The 16,043-nt window shown below is 31.5% G+C and overlaps 4 protein-coding genes across 5 annotated transcripts; 2 read left to right on the plus strand and 2 right to left on the minus strand.

The window, feature by feature from the left end:
• Nucleotides 1-31: 31 nt before the first annotated feature.
• Nucleotides 32-7,242, plus strand: LOC136772093 (uncharacterized). Its single transcript, XM_066724787.1, has 10 exons — nt 32-121; nt 1,799-1,959; nt 3,496-3,680; nt 4,040-4,224; nt 4,288-4,692; nt 4,775-4,942; nt 5,026-5,252; nt 5,324-5,526; nt 5,609-5,874; nt 5,972-7,242. The coding sequence occupies exons 1-10, from the start codon at nt 117-119 to the stop codon at nt 7,059-7,061; spliced, it is 2,895 nt and encodes a 964-aa protein (XP_066580884.1). The 5' UTR covers nt 32-116; the 3' UTR covers nt 7,062-7,242.
• A 1,179-nt stretch (nt 7,243-8,421) lies between these two features.
• On the minus strand, nt 8,422-9,563 carry LOC136772099 (uncharacterized). Its single transcript, XM_066724793.1, has 6 exons — nt 9,431-9,563; nt 9,124-9,344; nt 8,932-9,041; nt 8,762-8,860; nt 8,630-8,701; nt 8,422-8,525 (listed from the first exon to the last, which is right to left on the minus strand). Coding segments are annotated over exons 1-6 (600 nt in total). The 5' UTR covers nt 9,528-9,563; the 3' UTR covers nt 8,422-8,524.
• A 954-nt stretch (nt 9,564-10,517) lies between these two features.
• LOC136772097 (acyl-CoA Delta-9 desaturase-like) lies at nt 10,518-12,558 on the minus strand. The gene is made up of 5 exons (XM_066724791.1): nt 12,267-12,558; nt 11,773-11,903; nt 11,475-11,680; nt 11,234-11,416; nt 10,518-11,138 (listed from the first exon to the last, which is right to left on the minus strand). The coding sequence occupies exons 1-5, from the start codon at nt 12,484-12,486 to the stop codon at nt 10,853-10,855; spliced, it is 1,026 nt and encodes a 341-aa protein (XP_066580888.1). The 5' UTR covers nt 12,487-12,558; the 3' UTR covers nt 10,518-10,852.
• Nucleotides 12,559-13,671: 1,113 nt separating this feature from the next.
• Nucleotides 13,672-15,444, plus strand: LOC136785770 (translation machinery-associated protein 16 homolog). Of its 2 annotated transcripts, XM_066747023.1 has the most exons (6): nt 13,672-13,805; nt 13,875-14,099; nt 14,168-14,259; nt 14,366-14,506; nt 14,575-14,723; nt 14,796-15,444. In XM_066747023.1, the coding sequence occupies exons 2-6, from the start codon at nt 14,097-14,099 to the stop codon at nt 15,068-15,070; spliced, it is 660 nt and encodes a 219-aa protein (XP_066603120.1). In that variant the 5' UTR covers nt 13,672-13,805; nt 13,875-14,096; the 3' UTR covers nt 15,071-15,444. The 2 variants fall into 2 exon arrangements, with proteins under 2 accessions (XP_066603120.1, XP_066603119.1); XM_066747022.1 differs by having other exon boundaries at nt 13,690-14,099.
• The last annotated feature ends 599 nt before the right edge of the window (nt 15,445-16,043 follow it).

A 16,043-nucleotide genomic window follows, 5' to 3' on the forward strand; every position in this document is an offset into this window, starting at 1 on the left:
CAATGATACCAGCTTTTAAATCAGACACTACGATCGAAAGATGTTACAATATGCGGAGGGAGAAGACTGGTATAAGTGCACACATTGAAGCATGAAGCTTGGTCAGTAGAAAAACAATGTTGTGAGTACCCCTTATCTCTGCCCCTTCACACTTTGCGAAATCTTGGTCCTATTATTGTTACATGTATATGTAGACATTGTGTTACATCAAAGATTCATTTTTTAATAATTTTAAAATACCTTCATTCAATATAGCACAAAGTAAAATTAAATTAATATTATCTACTTTATGTAAGACCACGCTGTAGTTAAATTTTATTAATTAATTTTTTATATACATCATTGCTTTTAGGCTATCCATGCTCTGTACAACATTTTATAATACAATAGTGTGTTTTATTCAGATATTGTTTGTCCTTGAAGTCAATATTCGATTTTTCTAAAGTAAAAAATGCACTCTGTTCTTATCATTTATTGGATATTTTTCAAGTACACAAGCATGAATATGTAAATATGAAGGTTGCATAAAACTGTTGCATCTTTGTATGCTGATTATCCTTACTTTTAGGTGATAATTTTTTCTAAATCGGCTTTGTTGTTAAATTTAAATACAATTTCTTTTTAATTCTAATTATCCAATATCCCGTTGTTTTTGATTTCTGAAATGCATATTAATGCACAAACCGGTAAAATCGTTTCCATTAAAATGAAAGAGGATTATCGTATGGATAATTAACTTCATTAGATTAGCAATTCAATGTAAGATTGAAGTATATTTTTCGAAGAAATTATAGATTCGAAACCTATAGCTTTCACAGTTGATTAGGGATATATTCTAATACCGGGAACTAAAAAGTCAAGAGACTGTCATAGTTCAATGCATTTTTATTCAGTTGTCGACTATTTCCTAATAGGCTGAGAAGACAACAGGGAGTCAGAATTCTATGATGAAATTGCTGTACAATTAGTTCGTATGGATAAAAGTGAAAAAGTATGATTCATATCTTCTCTGTTAATTTCACCTTTCGTTACGGTAGAACTAAATTCATTTGAGGAAGTTGACAGTGGTAATACTGTCGTGAAACGGAACATTTCATCGTGTTATCATTAAAGTACACGGAATTGAGCAAAGCTTGCACAATATTGTATGATCGTTTTTTGATTGAATCACGCATTTATCGAAACTTCGATATGTTAAATTGAAGGAGCGTTAAATAAACTATACTTAATACTTTATCTAGATGAAAAATTGTATGAAGAAATTTTAACTTCTTCTTGATTGGAGGCCTATTCTTAGATGTTGAAGTAAATTTAACACTGTCATAATTTATTAACTCAGTAAGAAATATAAAAAACTTCTAAAATCTGGTTAGTCTTCTACACTCTCTCTCGGTAGGGTAACTGTGCTAAATTTGTCAGAATACTTACTGCTATGATTCTAATAGATATAAACAATTTTGTGCTCACATAAATAAAGCAATACTTTTTTGATACTGGCTCCCTCGGTATTATCGATTTTTTATGCTTTAAATAAAACTGTTGACCTGTTTTGTCAAATAAATATTAGAAGTAGTGTTTATCATTGATTATTACGTGTTCTAGTAATTGGGATTATTATGCTGTCGAATATACTTCATGATTTGTAGCTCGTACAATACTTTGCAATTAACTATTAAAGTGACATTCGATCGTCTTGACCTTTTAGCTTTATCATGAGAAAAAATTCTATTACGGAGTATTCACTGTTGATGTGAAGCATTCACCTACATAACGCAAGATTACTTATTTCGATTTTCAGTATCAATATGAAAATTGGGTTGCTGATACTTTCAACTTTAGTGTGTGTATCTGCACGGACTTGCATTCCACCAACACCACTAGCATTGCAACTAATTTTGGAATACGTAAATTGGAAGTCTTGGGAGCAAATTGTTCTTTTTACTGAACTTAATCCAAATCGTAAGCACTAATATTGATCTCAATATTAAATGTGTAAAAGCACTCAGTATGACGTGTATTGTTTAAAATGCACATTTTACATAACACTTTGGATTATACAAAATTGAAATATCGTATTGATCAGCAAATAAACAGAGAATAGTAATCAAAATAAACTGCACAATTGCGATTAAGAGATAATAAAAAAAGATTAAGATAAAAATTAACAAGTATTACTTGATTTATGTTATTATTTGCTGCTAGCAATGAACCTGAAGAACCTCGACCATTTAATAATGGTGGACTGAATTGGTTTAAAGCTAGTTTGTGGTTCTTATAGGGAGTCAAATGAGTTACTATACACTATCCTCCTTTTCCGCATCGTTAATGAGCATTCCTTGCTTTTCATTTCCCTACCACTACTGTAAAATCGAAAACTTTGTCACGTGTGCCGAGGAGATCCCACTTTCATTTCCTCCTAAAAATTTAGTAACTTTGAGATCAATCCGTTCGATTTTATACTAATTTCTGTTATTATTTTTATTATTGATTGCTCATTTTCCCAAGATTCACTCTTACAATTCTCTTGCGTAAATAATATAAACAAATTTAAAAAAAAATACTAAATTTCTGTTCAATTATTTGCAAATTATAGTAAACCAATGAATTTTATTTTAAAATGACTTTGTATACTATATCTTGGTCAAATTACTTGGCCTTTTTATAGATTCAAACGCTTATTTAAATGATATATTTGTAATAATTTTAGTCAGTTTCGATTTCTTTACCTTTAACTTTTCGATTGACATTTGAATATGCGTTTCATGTAACATTTCTATTTCTCTACATATTTCAACCTTCGCCCTATCTTAAAGTATTCGTATTTCATTAAACATTATCATGTTCATTCTTGTACAATATTACTTTATTTAACTTAATCACCTGTGTTTTTGTCAAGCAAATTAAAGCAAATAAGTTATGGTATAAAATATGATGTAGTTTCTTTATTAAACATAATAGATATACAAGATAACTGATTAGTTTCATTCAAGAAATTATGGTCATCTTTATTTTTAACCCTTTAACTATCATTTGTCTATCATCTACAAATAATTAAAATAAATTTACATATTTCTTATTAATAGAAATGATCTTAAATGATATAAATATTTTTGTGCTGTATTATAATCTTTCATTTCTGTATTTCGAGAGCTATGAATAAACAGTAATGATGTTGAACGGACACTCGCCGTTATCTGTCCGCACTAATCGAATTTTTATAATGAGCGTACTTTTGGCTAACTTGGCTCTAATGACATTTAACGAATATATTTTTATCGCTTAAATTTCAACGATTGAATTCATTGATTTATTTCCATTCATTAACCAATGACTTCTTGAACGAGTACGTGACTATCCTAGTGCGAACGATTTATTCAATGTCAGCTATATAGTGTCATTAAGGCAGTAGATGCTTACAGATCAATTCTAATTGTCGCAGCTGATTTAAATTTGCCCTTTTCATACCAATCCTGGTGGTGTGGTACTTGAATGCAGATTGCACGCTGCAGTTCATTCGACCGTTGATAGAATGCTTTGGGGAACAGGGAGTCACTATCAACGTCCAACCATCATCGAATCCAAATATACCAGTAGCATTTCGCATTCACAAGCATCGAATAGGTGCTATTGTTCTCATGGATGGCCTTAATTTGACTGCTACTGATAATGTTCTGCAAGTGGTTTGTATAATTTATGTAGTATATAATTATGCATTAAAGGCTATCATAATAACAATTCGGTTAGCAAATTGTCTTTATTTTTTTAATTTCTTTAAAACTTGACACATATACAAATTTTTTAAACATTTTGTCCAATAATACTAGGCCATGTCCAAGAGCTCCTTAATTTTAATAACCTTTGTTTGATTTATCTGATAAAATTTTATTTATCCCCTTGGCCGGATAATAATTAGTCTCAAGGGAAATCTATATTATTACACACTTACTTGAAAATTCTAATGAGTTTATTTAGGCTTGTTGTTTTATAAATTATTCTCTTTCTCGGAATGTTTTCCATTACAATTTGTCTCACTTAATAGGCATCGCAGAAATTGCTATTCAATTATTACATCTCCTGGTTATTGGTCACGTCAAAAAATACTGATACTTCGATAGACGGTGTTCTTCGTGATCTTCATATTGGTATCAATAGCGAAGTGGTGGTTGCCAATTCTGCTTTGAGTTTGCAGGAGACAGGGGTTCTTATGAAAAATATTTGGAATGAGTGAGTAAACGTAACTTGAGGTATTATCATTTAAGCACAAATAAATTAATGTCCTTTTTATAGAACCTGCCCGAGACTACGCCGATATTTCATCACGTACAGTTATAATATCAAGCTACCAGAAAATCCTAGAAAAAAATCCAATGAGAGCGCAATAGCAAATTTAAATTATGTTACATCAAAAAATAGAACTGTTTCTTACTATTTCTTTCATGTTTACAAAATTCGGATGACCGACAATACGAGCTTGGTTACGGATTATTTAGGCACCTGGAATTCAGGAATGTATTTCTTAAGGCGTGCTGTCAATGTTAAATCGAGGCTTGATTTTAAAGGGTTACCGATAATATTTGGAGTTTTAAACGGTACTAACGATGGCCAGACTGAGATGACGGATCAGATCGAATCAAATGATATTGAGCCTCTTTTAGATTTTGCCAATTTTGTTGCAAATAGTGTGAACGCCAGGTATTAAATTAAAACACATATGTCCCTTTATTAATTCTGTTTAATCAATGTTTTAGGTACGATAATTAATTCTTTATTTCAGCGTAGAGTTCGTACCCCACGATAAATTAGGACAATTGAATAATAAGGTCTGGAGTCATCTTCTGGGAGATGTAGTGTCTGGAACGGTGGATATTGGATTGGGATACATAACAATCGATGAGGAACGATTAGCAGAAATGTCATTTAGTCATCCGTTGATAAGATACATGTAAGATAATAGCGGAATATAGTTCAACAATCGTGTCTTGATGTTGAAAGTTAATGGAATAAGGATATATTGATATTTTTTAGGAGAAACATATACTATCACCCATTAGAGAGTGGGACTATGAGGGATATTTTTCTACAGCCGTTCACCAATCGCCTCTTAGGCTGTGTAGCATTAACATACATTATAATTGTTATTTCAATGGGGGTTATTATTTATGCTGCGAAAGCTGCCTTGCATGACGAAGCTGAAAGACACGCAGGAATCGGAGAAGCTGTTCTCTGGTGTATCAGCATAATGTGCATGCAAGGTTAGTGTCCTTATCTTTTATCTTGTTGTCAGTTTGTGCATTCATATATTGATTCTTATAATATTGACTAGGCTCTCCGTGGAATCCCAGAAGCCCCTCGGGGAAAACTTTGCTACTGTTTAGTTTAATTTTTGCTTTAGTAACGTATAACGCATATGCAGGATTTATTACTTCCATTTTGTCAGTTCAAGCAACAAAAATAAGAACCATTGAAGACTTATTATCTAATAATTTTAAGCTTGGATATAGTATAACCGACGATGAATATATTAGGGTATGTCGTGATGCTTTAAAATAATTTCACAAGTGAAAGTATGATTGAAATACATATGTACTACGTGTAATAATTGTTTTAGAATGCCAACGATTCAAACCTTAGAAGGGTGTACATAAAAGCATTCAGAAGTCGTGAATCCAGATTGGATATAGCATCAGGCTTGATGAAAGCAGTTAAAGGTCAATATGGATTCTTCGTTAGCGCCACGTTTGCTAGACGCGCTTTAAAAAACACTTTAATACAGGAACGCTGTACACTTCGCGAATTAGCTTTGCGCGAGACATTTACCGTAGTTGCTTTACCAATGGCAAAATCTTGCCCGTATAAACAGATAATTAATTTAAGGTATACAAGTTTGCTTTTGTCCAATTTTTAAAGCGAAATTTTCAAAGTGCTACTATATAGTTATTAATGTGAGATAAATGGTTTCCGCTGATTTTAGCATCTTGCGTATTCAAGAACGGGGATTGTTGAATAGAATAGCGGAGAGAATGATGCCTGATATGCCAAAATGCAAAGCTCTGACGACTTTTCACAGTGCAAGATTGGCAGATGTTTATTCAGCATTCATCATTCTGCTATTTGGAATTGTCGTGGCTGCTTCTCTTGGAATATTCGAACGAGTCTGGAGCAAACGTAAACTAATGCAGCAAACGATCGTTCGTGGTATAAGGAATCATCATCTGCATCTACCTCATTTACCACATTTACCTCATTTTCCCCACTTACACTTACATAATTTCTATAATTTCCACCATCCTCATGAGAATCCTCATGTAAATCCAGTGTCAAATGCTGGATATGTAAATCCACCAATAATTGCCAATCCTAATATGCCTTATAATATGCAGACCCTTCAGCATTTATCCAATTTAGAGGATCCAAATTTTGTAAATCCATTGAATGATCCAGCTATTTTTAATTCTCTGAATCAAAGCATTTCCTCGAATACTGTACGTAAAGTACAGCTTGCAGATTCTTTAAATGAGGCGGCGAATGCAGCAGTCTTGTCTAATTTGCAGAAACCAATTCGTTCTAATCTTTTGAGCGAAACAGCTTTAACAAGTTTTAATCAATTATCGATTAATCAGCCACGTCGTATACAGTTACAGGGATCAATCGGTAGTAACCATTTAAATGAACCAAATGGTTCAAAGGTAAAGGGGTCAAGTCGCGCGAGACCAATAAATGATTCGATTCGCTTAAACGTCAAAGAAACGGATCACACAACTCTTTCAAAAGCTTCGCTAAATGAACCTTCAGGAAAGGAAGTTCATTTCGCCAAAATTCCGGAACACAGAGATCGACGCAATGTGACGAAACAATCGACCAATGTCGCTTTAATAAAAGAATTTGGAAATGATAAAGAGACCATCCCGGGAAGGGGGCAAAATAAAAGAATTGAACTCTCAAAAAAGCTAGCTGAACCCATTAAAGGGCCACCTTCATCGGCAGAAGTAAGTAAAAAAATCGGTAAAGAAACATCTGCAGCAATAGCTAATAATCCTGATTTTATTCCATTCAAAAATTAAACTCGTCTCTATTCCCGTTAATCTCATTGAATGTTAAAAGAATAAAGTATTATCGGAAAATAAATTGGATTTATATTTTAAATAAGAATCATAGGATGTAGATTGATACAAAACTCTACAGTACTACACATACAATGAAATTACTTTAAATATACAAACCAGTAATACAAATACTCTTAGAATTATCGTCTGAAACAACAAATTTTAAGATCTGAACACCCTTTATGCATTTGCAAAATATTCGTTGCATAATTATAAAAATATGACAAATAAACAAATTTAGGAACTACTTAAATGTTTGTGCATTTTTTAAAAATTATATTTCTAAACAAATAAATAGAAATGTCTGAAAACACATTCTAATTATTCATAGATGAAGGCCAGCATGTGCTAATCACTGAATCTACACATCTGGCCATAATCCAGCATCATAAATATCTTATTTCTATACATATACTCCTTTCAATGTGTGTCGTAAAATTAAATGAAACAAATCTTGTTAGGAAATTTGTATTCACAATATTTTGACGTATTTTTTTATTTTAGTAATTATATATTAAATATATAAATTATTAGTATTATATGCTGTTAGAGTCATTTTTAACTTTAAGTCTATTCAAATAAAAGACAAAACTACCTACAATATACAAGAGAGATAAATAGAACAAAATATAAAGTAATATCTTTAACTAACATTTTACAGTCGAATGGTTTGAATATTCAACATTATAATTATAGTGTAGACACAAAAATAGGGTAAATTTTATTTTTTATACTTTTTATGTAATCATATCCACTATGAATAAAACAATACATTAATTTTGAACATTAGACAAAAAATGATTCATAAAGATTAATAAAAAAATAGAGTATCAAAGTATATTTAAGGTTTTATCGCTGTTGTAATAATTTAAAAAATGTAAGTCCATTAACTACTGATATCTCAGAGTAACTAATTATTAATAATACTTATTATATCTCTACAAGCAGTCTTTATCTTTTACTGAGTAAAATTAAAGATCAAAGTTCTATGTTATTTTTAGAACTTACTTTGATTACCCGGAAGTCAGCCTAACCTTAAATTTATAAACAGCCTATATTTCTAAAATTATTTAATTGTGTTCGATCTACCGAGTGCAAAATTATTAAAGAGATCGGTAAGATATATATTTTATGACATGTTAGAATATACATTTATATCGTAGCTAATTAATGCAATGAGTAGTATGTTCGAGAAGTAATGTCTCAAATTTTGAAATTTAATTATATTTATTTCCATTACTAAAATATAGAATATATGAAGAAACTGGTTAAAATAATGGTACAAATTTATATCTAAAAATAAATTATTTATGATCATATTCCATTGAAATCTTGATACTGGCATAATAATTTTTCGGTCTTTTGGACGGTTGAATCATATCGTCTATATTTCGACAGTCCTGAAGCAGATTGTCATTATTTCTGCAAGTAAAACCAAACCATCATCGTAGCACTAGAGTTTCTTTTTTATAAAATACCTGCACAAAAGTGTAACTAAATCAGGTTTAGAGAAATCACCATCATACCATTTCTGCCAATGATTGTACACATTTAGAGGGCCTATTGCATCTAGATATTCGTGACAGGCCGCTTTCAGACTAAAATAAAGTTATTTTCTTATTTTTTGTTTCGTTTAGAAAAATTATGAAAATAATTACTTTTCTTCCCATAAATTATCAGACGCTGATAGAACCATCCTGGAACCAGGTATATCATCGATAATATATCTTTTGTCGTTAAGGTCACGCAAGTTATAGCTGTCAAAGATTGTTGTGGTTTAAATATACTATGTTATTAATACTAATTATATATTGAATCCAAATATTACTGTTTAAATGAGTAATCGCAGATAGATCTCAAAAATAAATTCATTTCGTGTTCGTTTAACGGAATTTTGGGTAACATAAGTTTGTAGCTGTCCTCTAAGGTTCTGTTAATCTAAATTTTAGAAAGAATATCGGTTTCGAGTAATTGGGAGGTAAAGATTTAATTATGTTAAAATAGTGTTAAACTGTTTAACCTGTTCTGCTATTGAAAGACACATTCCACACTTAATGCAAGCAGACGAAAAATTAATATTGATATCGGTTAGACCACATGAGTCAGATTGGGCGTAGGGTATTTTCTTGACAATTGCGTAATTGAATAATTCACAATCACTGTGAGGATCTAATGGAAGTTTTTCAGTAGTTTTATGGTCGAAAGTTTCTTGTGGATCCAATTTCTCCTTGCAACATCTTTCTATATAATATCAATGTAATTAATATTCATTAATTGCATATAAAGTTTTTATTATTGAAAGCATAATCTTGTCCAATTTGTCTTACCTGCTACCTTTTTTGGAATGTTTCTTTTACCAAATGCTGATACAATTAAAAATATTTCAAATAAAATAAATATTTTAAACATCAGCTTAGCATTCATCGTCTCATAGAAATATAAAGTTTAATAATTGCCAAATAAAAAGTTTTGTGTATAAGTTATAAAATATATGTTCATTTGAAGTCTATGTAAATTGAATGCACCAATTACGTGTGTACTTTTAAGTCATAATTAATCCAAGTTGGTTAGAAGCGCATACAATTTATTGCGATTAGAGTATTTTTATCGATCGATTGATTAAAATTGAAGCTACGAAAATAGTTTTGAAGACATTGGGCTAAAGCCACGTTTGGTTTGGTCGCCTACTTAAATCTGAGCAACGATAACAATTTTCATGCAATTATGTACTACAAAAGACCGCTGCTGCTGATGAGTTTCCAATTCTTTCACACGGGCTCCACCACACACTTCGAGCCAATTTTACTTTTATGAAACTAGGGGTTAGCTATTCGCTTAACCTTTATGAGACATAAGCACTACATAACACCCTGTATACAATTATAATTTATCTCGACACGTCACCACGTCAGAGGTGACAAAGGACATCTGATGTTTCAGATCGTAAAATTTTTGTTCAACTTTTAGAAACGAGACGTTCGTCATTTCGATATTTCGAATTCATTGCTATTACCCAATACTGACTAATGCACTAGTGCAGCTACTAAAATTCATTCCAGCGGTTGACTTGCTTTTTCTCAGACTCTGCACACTTTCTCACTTATTACTTGCCACAAATTCCAGGTGCCTCGCGGGGTTAATGAGCGACTAACGTTAATTTTGGACTTTTCCTTGCATAGAAATGTTCCTTCTTTATCATCAGAAAACCGGTCGAACCATCTGTGAATTGCATCTTTATTTTGGTCGATAGGAATGCGTTTGTTTGTGTTTTACGTCATTAGCCATGTTTCTTACATTAGTTCACACGCATTGCTATTTTGCATTCATAATTTAACGCGTGGATTGAGAGATACCGCTATTGTTCCGAGAGGCGCAGGTGCAAATCAAGTGAATCATTTTCTTTTCAAGCAAAAATCTCAAATTTATTTTGCAAACCACGTAAACGCTTACCATAAAATGGAAAACATTATATGTACATGTACTTATAAAACAAGCATATAACTATTCGCTAATGTGTGAATACTGACACAGTGATATTGGAATGAGAAGATACGTCTATTAGTAAATTTGGCCATTTTTCTCAAATCGTGTTCATATATATGTATAATAAATTACATAATCTTCCTTTATTGTGATTGTGTGAGTTATACATACGTAGCAAATAATGAAGAAAATTAGGACGAATTTGATTTCTTAATTTATCAACGAATGAAGGGGTGAAATATATGATCGAGACAGATTTTTTTTTATCAATCTAAGTTTGATTTAGGCGCCGGTACTTCTGCCCAACGAGGATGCGTGCCATCCCCTCGATTCTTCACTACGGTTTTTATAAGGTCCTCCGAGGGTTGCTTGAGGTCGTAAGCCCAGCCTATTTTTGAGAAGAATTTGATGAAAAGCGTGGTGGTACTGGTGAAATCCATTAAGTTAATCTCAGTAGCTCTGTAGTCCCATGGGAATGCGTGATGGTAATTGTGCCAACCTTCACCGCAGGTCGTCAGAGAGACGAGGAAATTTTCCGACGGACAAATCGTTCTACGAATTAAATCCAACTTTCGTTAATTTTCTTTATTTATTCTTCGTATAGACACTATAAATTGTTTAAAAAATTCCTCGTTGATTTTATATACCTGTCGTATGGTTTGCTTCCAAACTTGTGTGCGAAGCTATTCACGCTCCACGTAACATTCAGGATCAAAGCATACCTCAAAAAAAATAACGCGAAAATTGCATTTTTTGCGCTCTCGTTCCAAAAGTATACAGAAATCACCGGTACGAGGTAGAATAAAAGTATCGAAACTGCGTAATATATACTGCAATAAAAACAATTAGATTTTTGCGTCAATCGCGTTTGAACATCATTAAACTTACTAGTTGGGGATGTTGACAACTGGATCTGCCTTAAGATCGCTAATGTCGATCTGCTTGCCTCTTGCAATAACTGTAGGATCTTTCTTCATAAGAAGCCATCCTACATGCGAGAAGAATAATCCTCTCTGTGTATTGTGTGGATCAGCTGATGTATCCGTGTATTTGTGATGAACCCGATGATCTCTGGCCCAATGAAATATGGGACTCTTGGAGAATTAGAAAATATGGCGTGTTTGAGAAAATCACAATTGACCCTTTATTCGTAACAAGTTACTGTGCTCGTTAGGATATGAATTACCTGTCCAGCAGTGCAGTACATTAAGAAGATTAATATCTTCAAAGGTAATTTGGCTTTGTAAGATTTGTGCGCCCATAGACGGTGGGGTCCGGCTGTTATACCGGTCGCTGATATTTGGTGTATTACTATGACTTTAAAAAAATTGCCAATTATTGAATATATACTTTAGCATTTAACGCTTTGGAGACATAAGACATTTCACCTGGTATATTTGCATTTCATTGATAAGAAAATGCTGTGTAAATGAATAAATGAGCGATACCAGCATGCGAATATATCGCGTGGAATTGGAATAAATTGGTCTAAAGTCTAAACGAACAAAAAGTATCTATATTTTATAATGAGAATATATGAAACGAATCTACTAAATGCTCGTCAAGTGTTTAAAGTATGATCTCGCATTTATATGATGTACGAATATATATTATAAAAAATAATAGATTGTCTTAGAATAAGAGGTTTCTATTTTCGTACAAAATTGAAAATCAACTTACGCAGTATCATAGTGTATATGTGGAAGGTATGGAAAATTGTAAGGGCGTATAGAGCACCAAGGTGAACCACAGACATCACAATAATGTTTGGCCAAAGTAACGGTTGTTCAAATTGGAAAAACCCTAATTTTTGCTTTTTATTATCCCTTAGTATCATCTTGCCGTTTTTCACTATCTTAAACTCCTGTTTAACTTTTGCAGGTTCAAAAGTGTCCGTCATTGTATCGACACTCAATTTCTTGCTCGATTTCGACTTACACTCTTTATATATACCACGATTATGAACATCCGACTATCCACACATCTTACTGTCAACTAGTCAATTTAATACACTCAAATTTATTCTGCTTAAATTATATTCAATATAAACGTTATCAAACTACAGGGCTGTACTCTGTACTATACGGACCGCGAAAAGTGATATCGCGTCAGGCGATGGGTCACTGTCCTCGGCACGAAATTTCCCTATAATAGATAAAAAAAGATATTGCTTTTTTATGATTTCCCCTTTAAGAAAATAAGTACTTTAAAAATGATATTTCTCATTTTTTTTTATAAAATATACGTCGGAAATTCTCTTATCAGACATTAAAAAATTAAATCAAAATATATTCAACGGAAAAAGCTTTATTAAATATTGGAAAGTGATACGGTAATTTTATTCACTCCATGATTTAAAAGATTGTATATCCTGTTAATAAAAATTTTATCAGTTATTAATCTTAATTTTAGGATTGGGACACCGCTCAATTTCCAAAGTTAACTTAAAGTGAATACCTGATGCTCATCTCTATCGAGTAAAAAAAATTATCGATTTTTATTAATAATGTAAAACTATGATAATGCATACCTTCTTAGACTTTGCAGATGTTTAATTTGCAATAGTCATCAGGCAATGATTGTAGATAGCAAAAACGCTCGATAACATTTTCTTCTTTGATATCCTAAATCTCTGTACGATTATTTTTTAACAAGAAATCGTTGATGTAAGCTTTTGTAGTCTAAGAATATTTATTACTATAATCAACCGCTTATCAAATAATCATGCATTTATCGGAGTAATCTTTCTTAAAGGACAGGGTGATTACTCATTTTTTAAATTTTAAGGTTTTCAATTGTTAAACCAAGATGAATAAATATTATTTTACTGAGGGACTATAATCATTTAAAAGAGCCTTATGGAAATATTTATATTGATAATAAGGTACATCAAATTATGGCACTAATTTACTATTACATTATTTAGAAAATTGTACTTTTTCGCGGTTTTTTCCTTAATCTTAGTAGTTTACTTTACAGTCGGTATCTTACCTACAGAAATGTAATAGTTGATAGTAGTAGAGGTCGCTATCTTAATTCTTCTTCTCTCTTGCCTCTTTATTTCCCTTCTCAACCAATCGAAACTCAATAATTGAGATTATGATAGAAAGGGATTCATAGGCAGAAAGATAGGAATTATATAATACTTACATCAGGTTGCATAAAACATTGGAATTTCATAATAAACGTTGTTTTTTCTATCCAGGGAACCTATATCCGGTAAGTTTTGTCTAGAAGTAGAGTGTAAAACTCCTAGAGGACGCTTAAGTCTAACTATTATTTTTGGAGCGCATGGAAAGAATCAACAATCAGCACACAGGTAGCAATTATAGCAGGTTAGCTTAGCAGCTATAGAAAATAAATAGCAGTCTTACCTATCTTCAACAGAAAACGTGTGATTTTGTGTACTTTATTTATTAATTACTTCTTACGTGAGTACACTTACAAGACTGAAAATACTCTGTCATTCATATTTTGTGTACAGATTTTTAGTTCCAAAGATAGAGCAATATGGTTTGTAGTTTATTATACTCACTCTTTTTATATAAAATTTAACAGTTAATAATGGTTTAATTGTTTAGTCTGTAGCTATGAAAAGAGAATTATCCAAGGCTAGAAAAGTTGGTCATCCCAACAGCAGAAAAACAATTTCAATTATGAAAAAAGTAAATAAGTAAGTAAATATCAAACACTTAGTCAATCGTATGATAGATTTTCATAAATGATATGCTTTTTCATATGTGGGAAGATGCTTGTTTTCATGGATTTTACTTTTCCAGAATTTCAAGCAGAAAAAAATCCAAATTAGGAGGTTTAATAAAACAGAATCTTATAGGAGATAAAATGTTATGGATTCAACAACATATGAAGCCTGATATTTGTCCTTATACTCCAGAACTTACAGCCGAATTGCTTGAAGCGTAAACAAACATTTTATTCTTTTTTAATTTTAATTTAAAACTATAAAACAATTTTCTTTATATTTTAGATATTTAGCAAGACATGACGAGGAATTAGAGCAAATTCAAATAAAACATTCAATTGGTGGTAAACGGAAAAGACAGCATGCCAGTAGAGAAGATGTCTTAAGGTTAACCAAGGAACGAGAGAGGGGAGAATATGAAACTTGTGGACTTGGTATTATACAGTAGATATTATAATACAATTTATTATTCTTAGTCATTATTTATTAGATATTTTTTATTTCAGAAATTCCAGATATTCTAAATGCAGCTCAATGTAAACTATTATTAAAATGGGAAGGAGAATTGAATCTATTATCCAAATTTATATTTAGGAGATTTGGTAAAAAACATTTGAATGAAGCAATAAGAAATAAAAAAACACAAAAAAATAGAAATCCAAGAGGAAGTTCTGAAGTATCTACATGCAGCGCACCTATTACTAATATGAATAAAACTAGTGAAACAAAATTAGATAGTAGGGATACTCTAATTGCAGAAGAAATTATGGAGGCAGAATGAATTAGGGATAGCTTTGTTTAAAGTCTCAAGATTTTAATATGTAAAAAAATAGCTATTTTTTTCTACTAAAACATTCCTCTTTCACTTATGAAAGTGGTACTATGTTTAAACATCGAAATTTCACAGTTATATACATTATCTATGAACAGATAAAGTGGGTTGACCTCCGCTGTTCCTAATTTATTACAGCTATACCAAGTCTTTAGTTGCCTACAGGCCAAACTCGACCTCCTGACCTCCTTCCTCTTCACCATCTTTATATAGTAACTTATGGAATCTTTAAGATTTATTGTACTACTTGAAAAATGTATATATGCTATACAATTCAACTGTTATGTATTGTCATAGCTATTATAAAATATTAATAAAGTATTATAGAAAATAGACTTTCTTTTTATTGCATAAAGTGTAAAATTCAACTTTCATGATAACCATATAAAGGGACATTTGTAAACTACATATATAGTACTTTCTCTTAATTACGGTATAAAAGTTATATAACCTTATGCGTGCACGAATCTTAATTAATTAACTTCTTTCCTTCCCTCTTTCTCTCTCGTCATCAAAAAATACAAAGGTGCGTTTCCGTCGAAGGAACATAATGTAAAGGTTAATACAATTTATTACGACATATCAGAATGTATTTCATTAATGAGAAAATTAGATGCTAAATGTTTAATAATATTTCCTTGCATAATAAAATTTATTTTACATATGATGATATTCGTAGCGTGCATTAAAGTCCATATATCATTATAACTGTTAAATAAAATTGTACAAATTTTGCTTTCAGCTATAATGAGAGTTTGGTTTAATTGAAACATTAAAAAGACTCGTTCTTCTCAGTATACGTTAATTAATACTCTAAAAGAGAGAAGATTTTTTTCTAGTATTTTTTAAGTTGGTTATCCGTCTACAATTTCCTGAAAGCTTTAATTTCTTGTTGTGCTAAAAAAGCCAATAGCGTTTGGTC

This window comes from Prorops nasuta, unplaced genomic scaffold, assembly GCF_024137725.1.
Source record: "Prorops nasuta isolate Cenicafe-Biocafe unplaced genomic scaffold, Cenicafe_Pnas_1.2 PNAS00003, whole genome shotgun sequence".
NCBI lineage: Eukaryota > Metazoa > Arthropoda > Insecta > Hymenoptera > Bethylidae > Prorops > Prorops nasuta.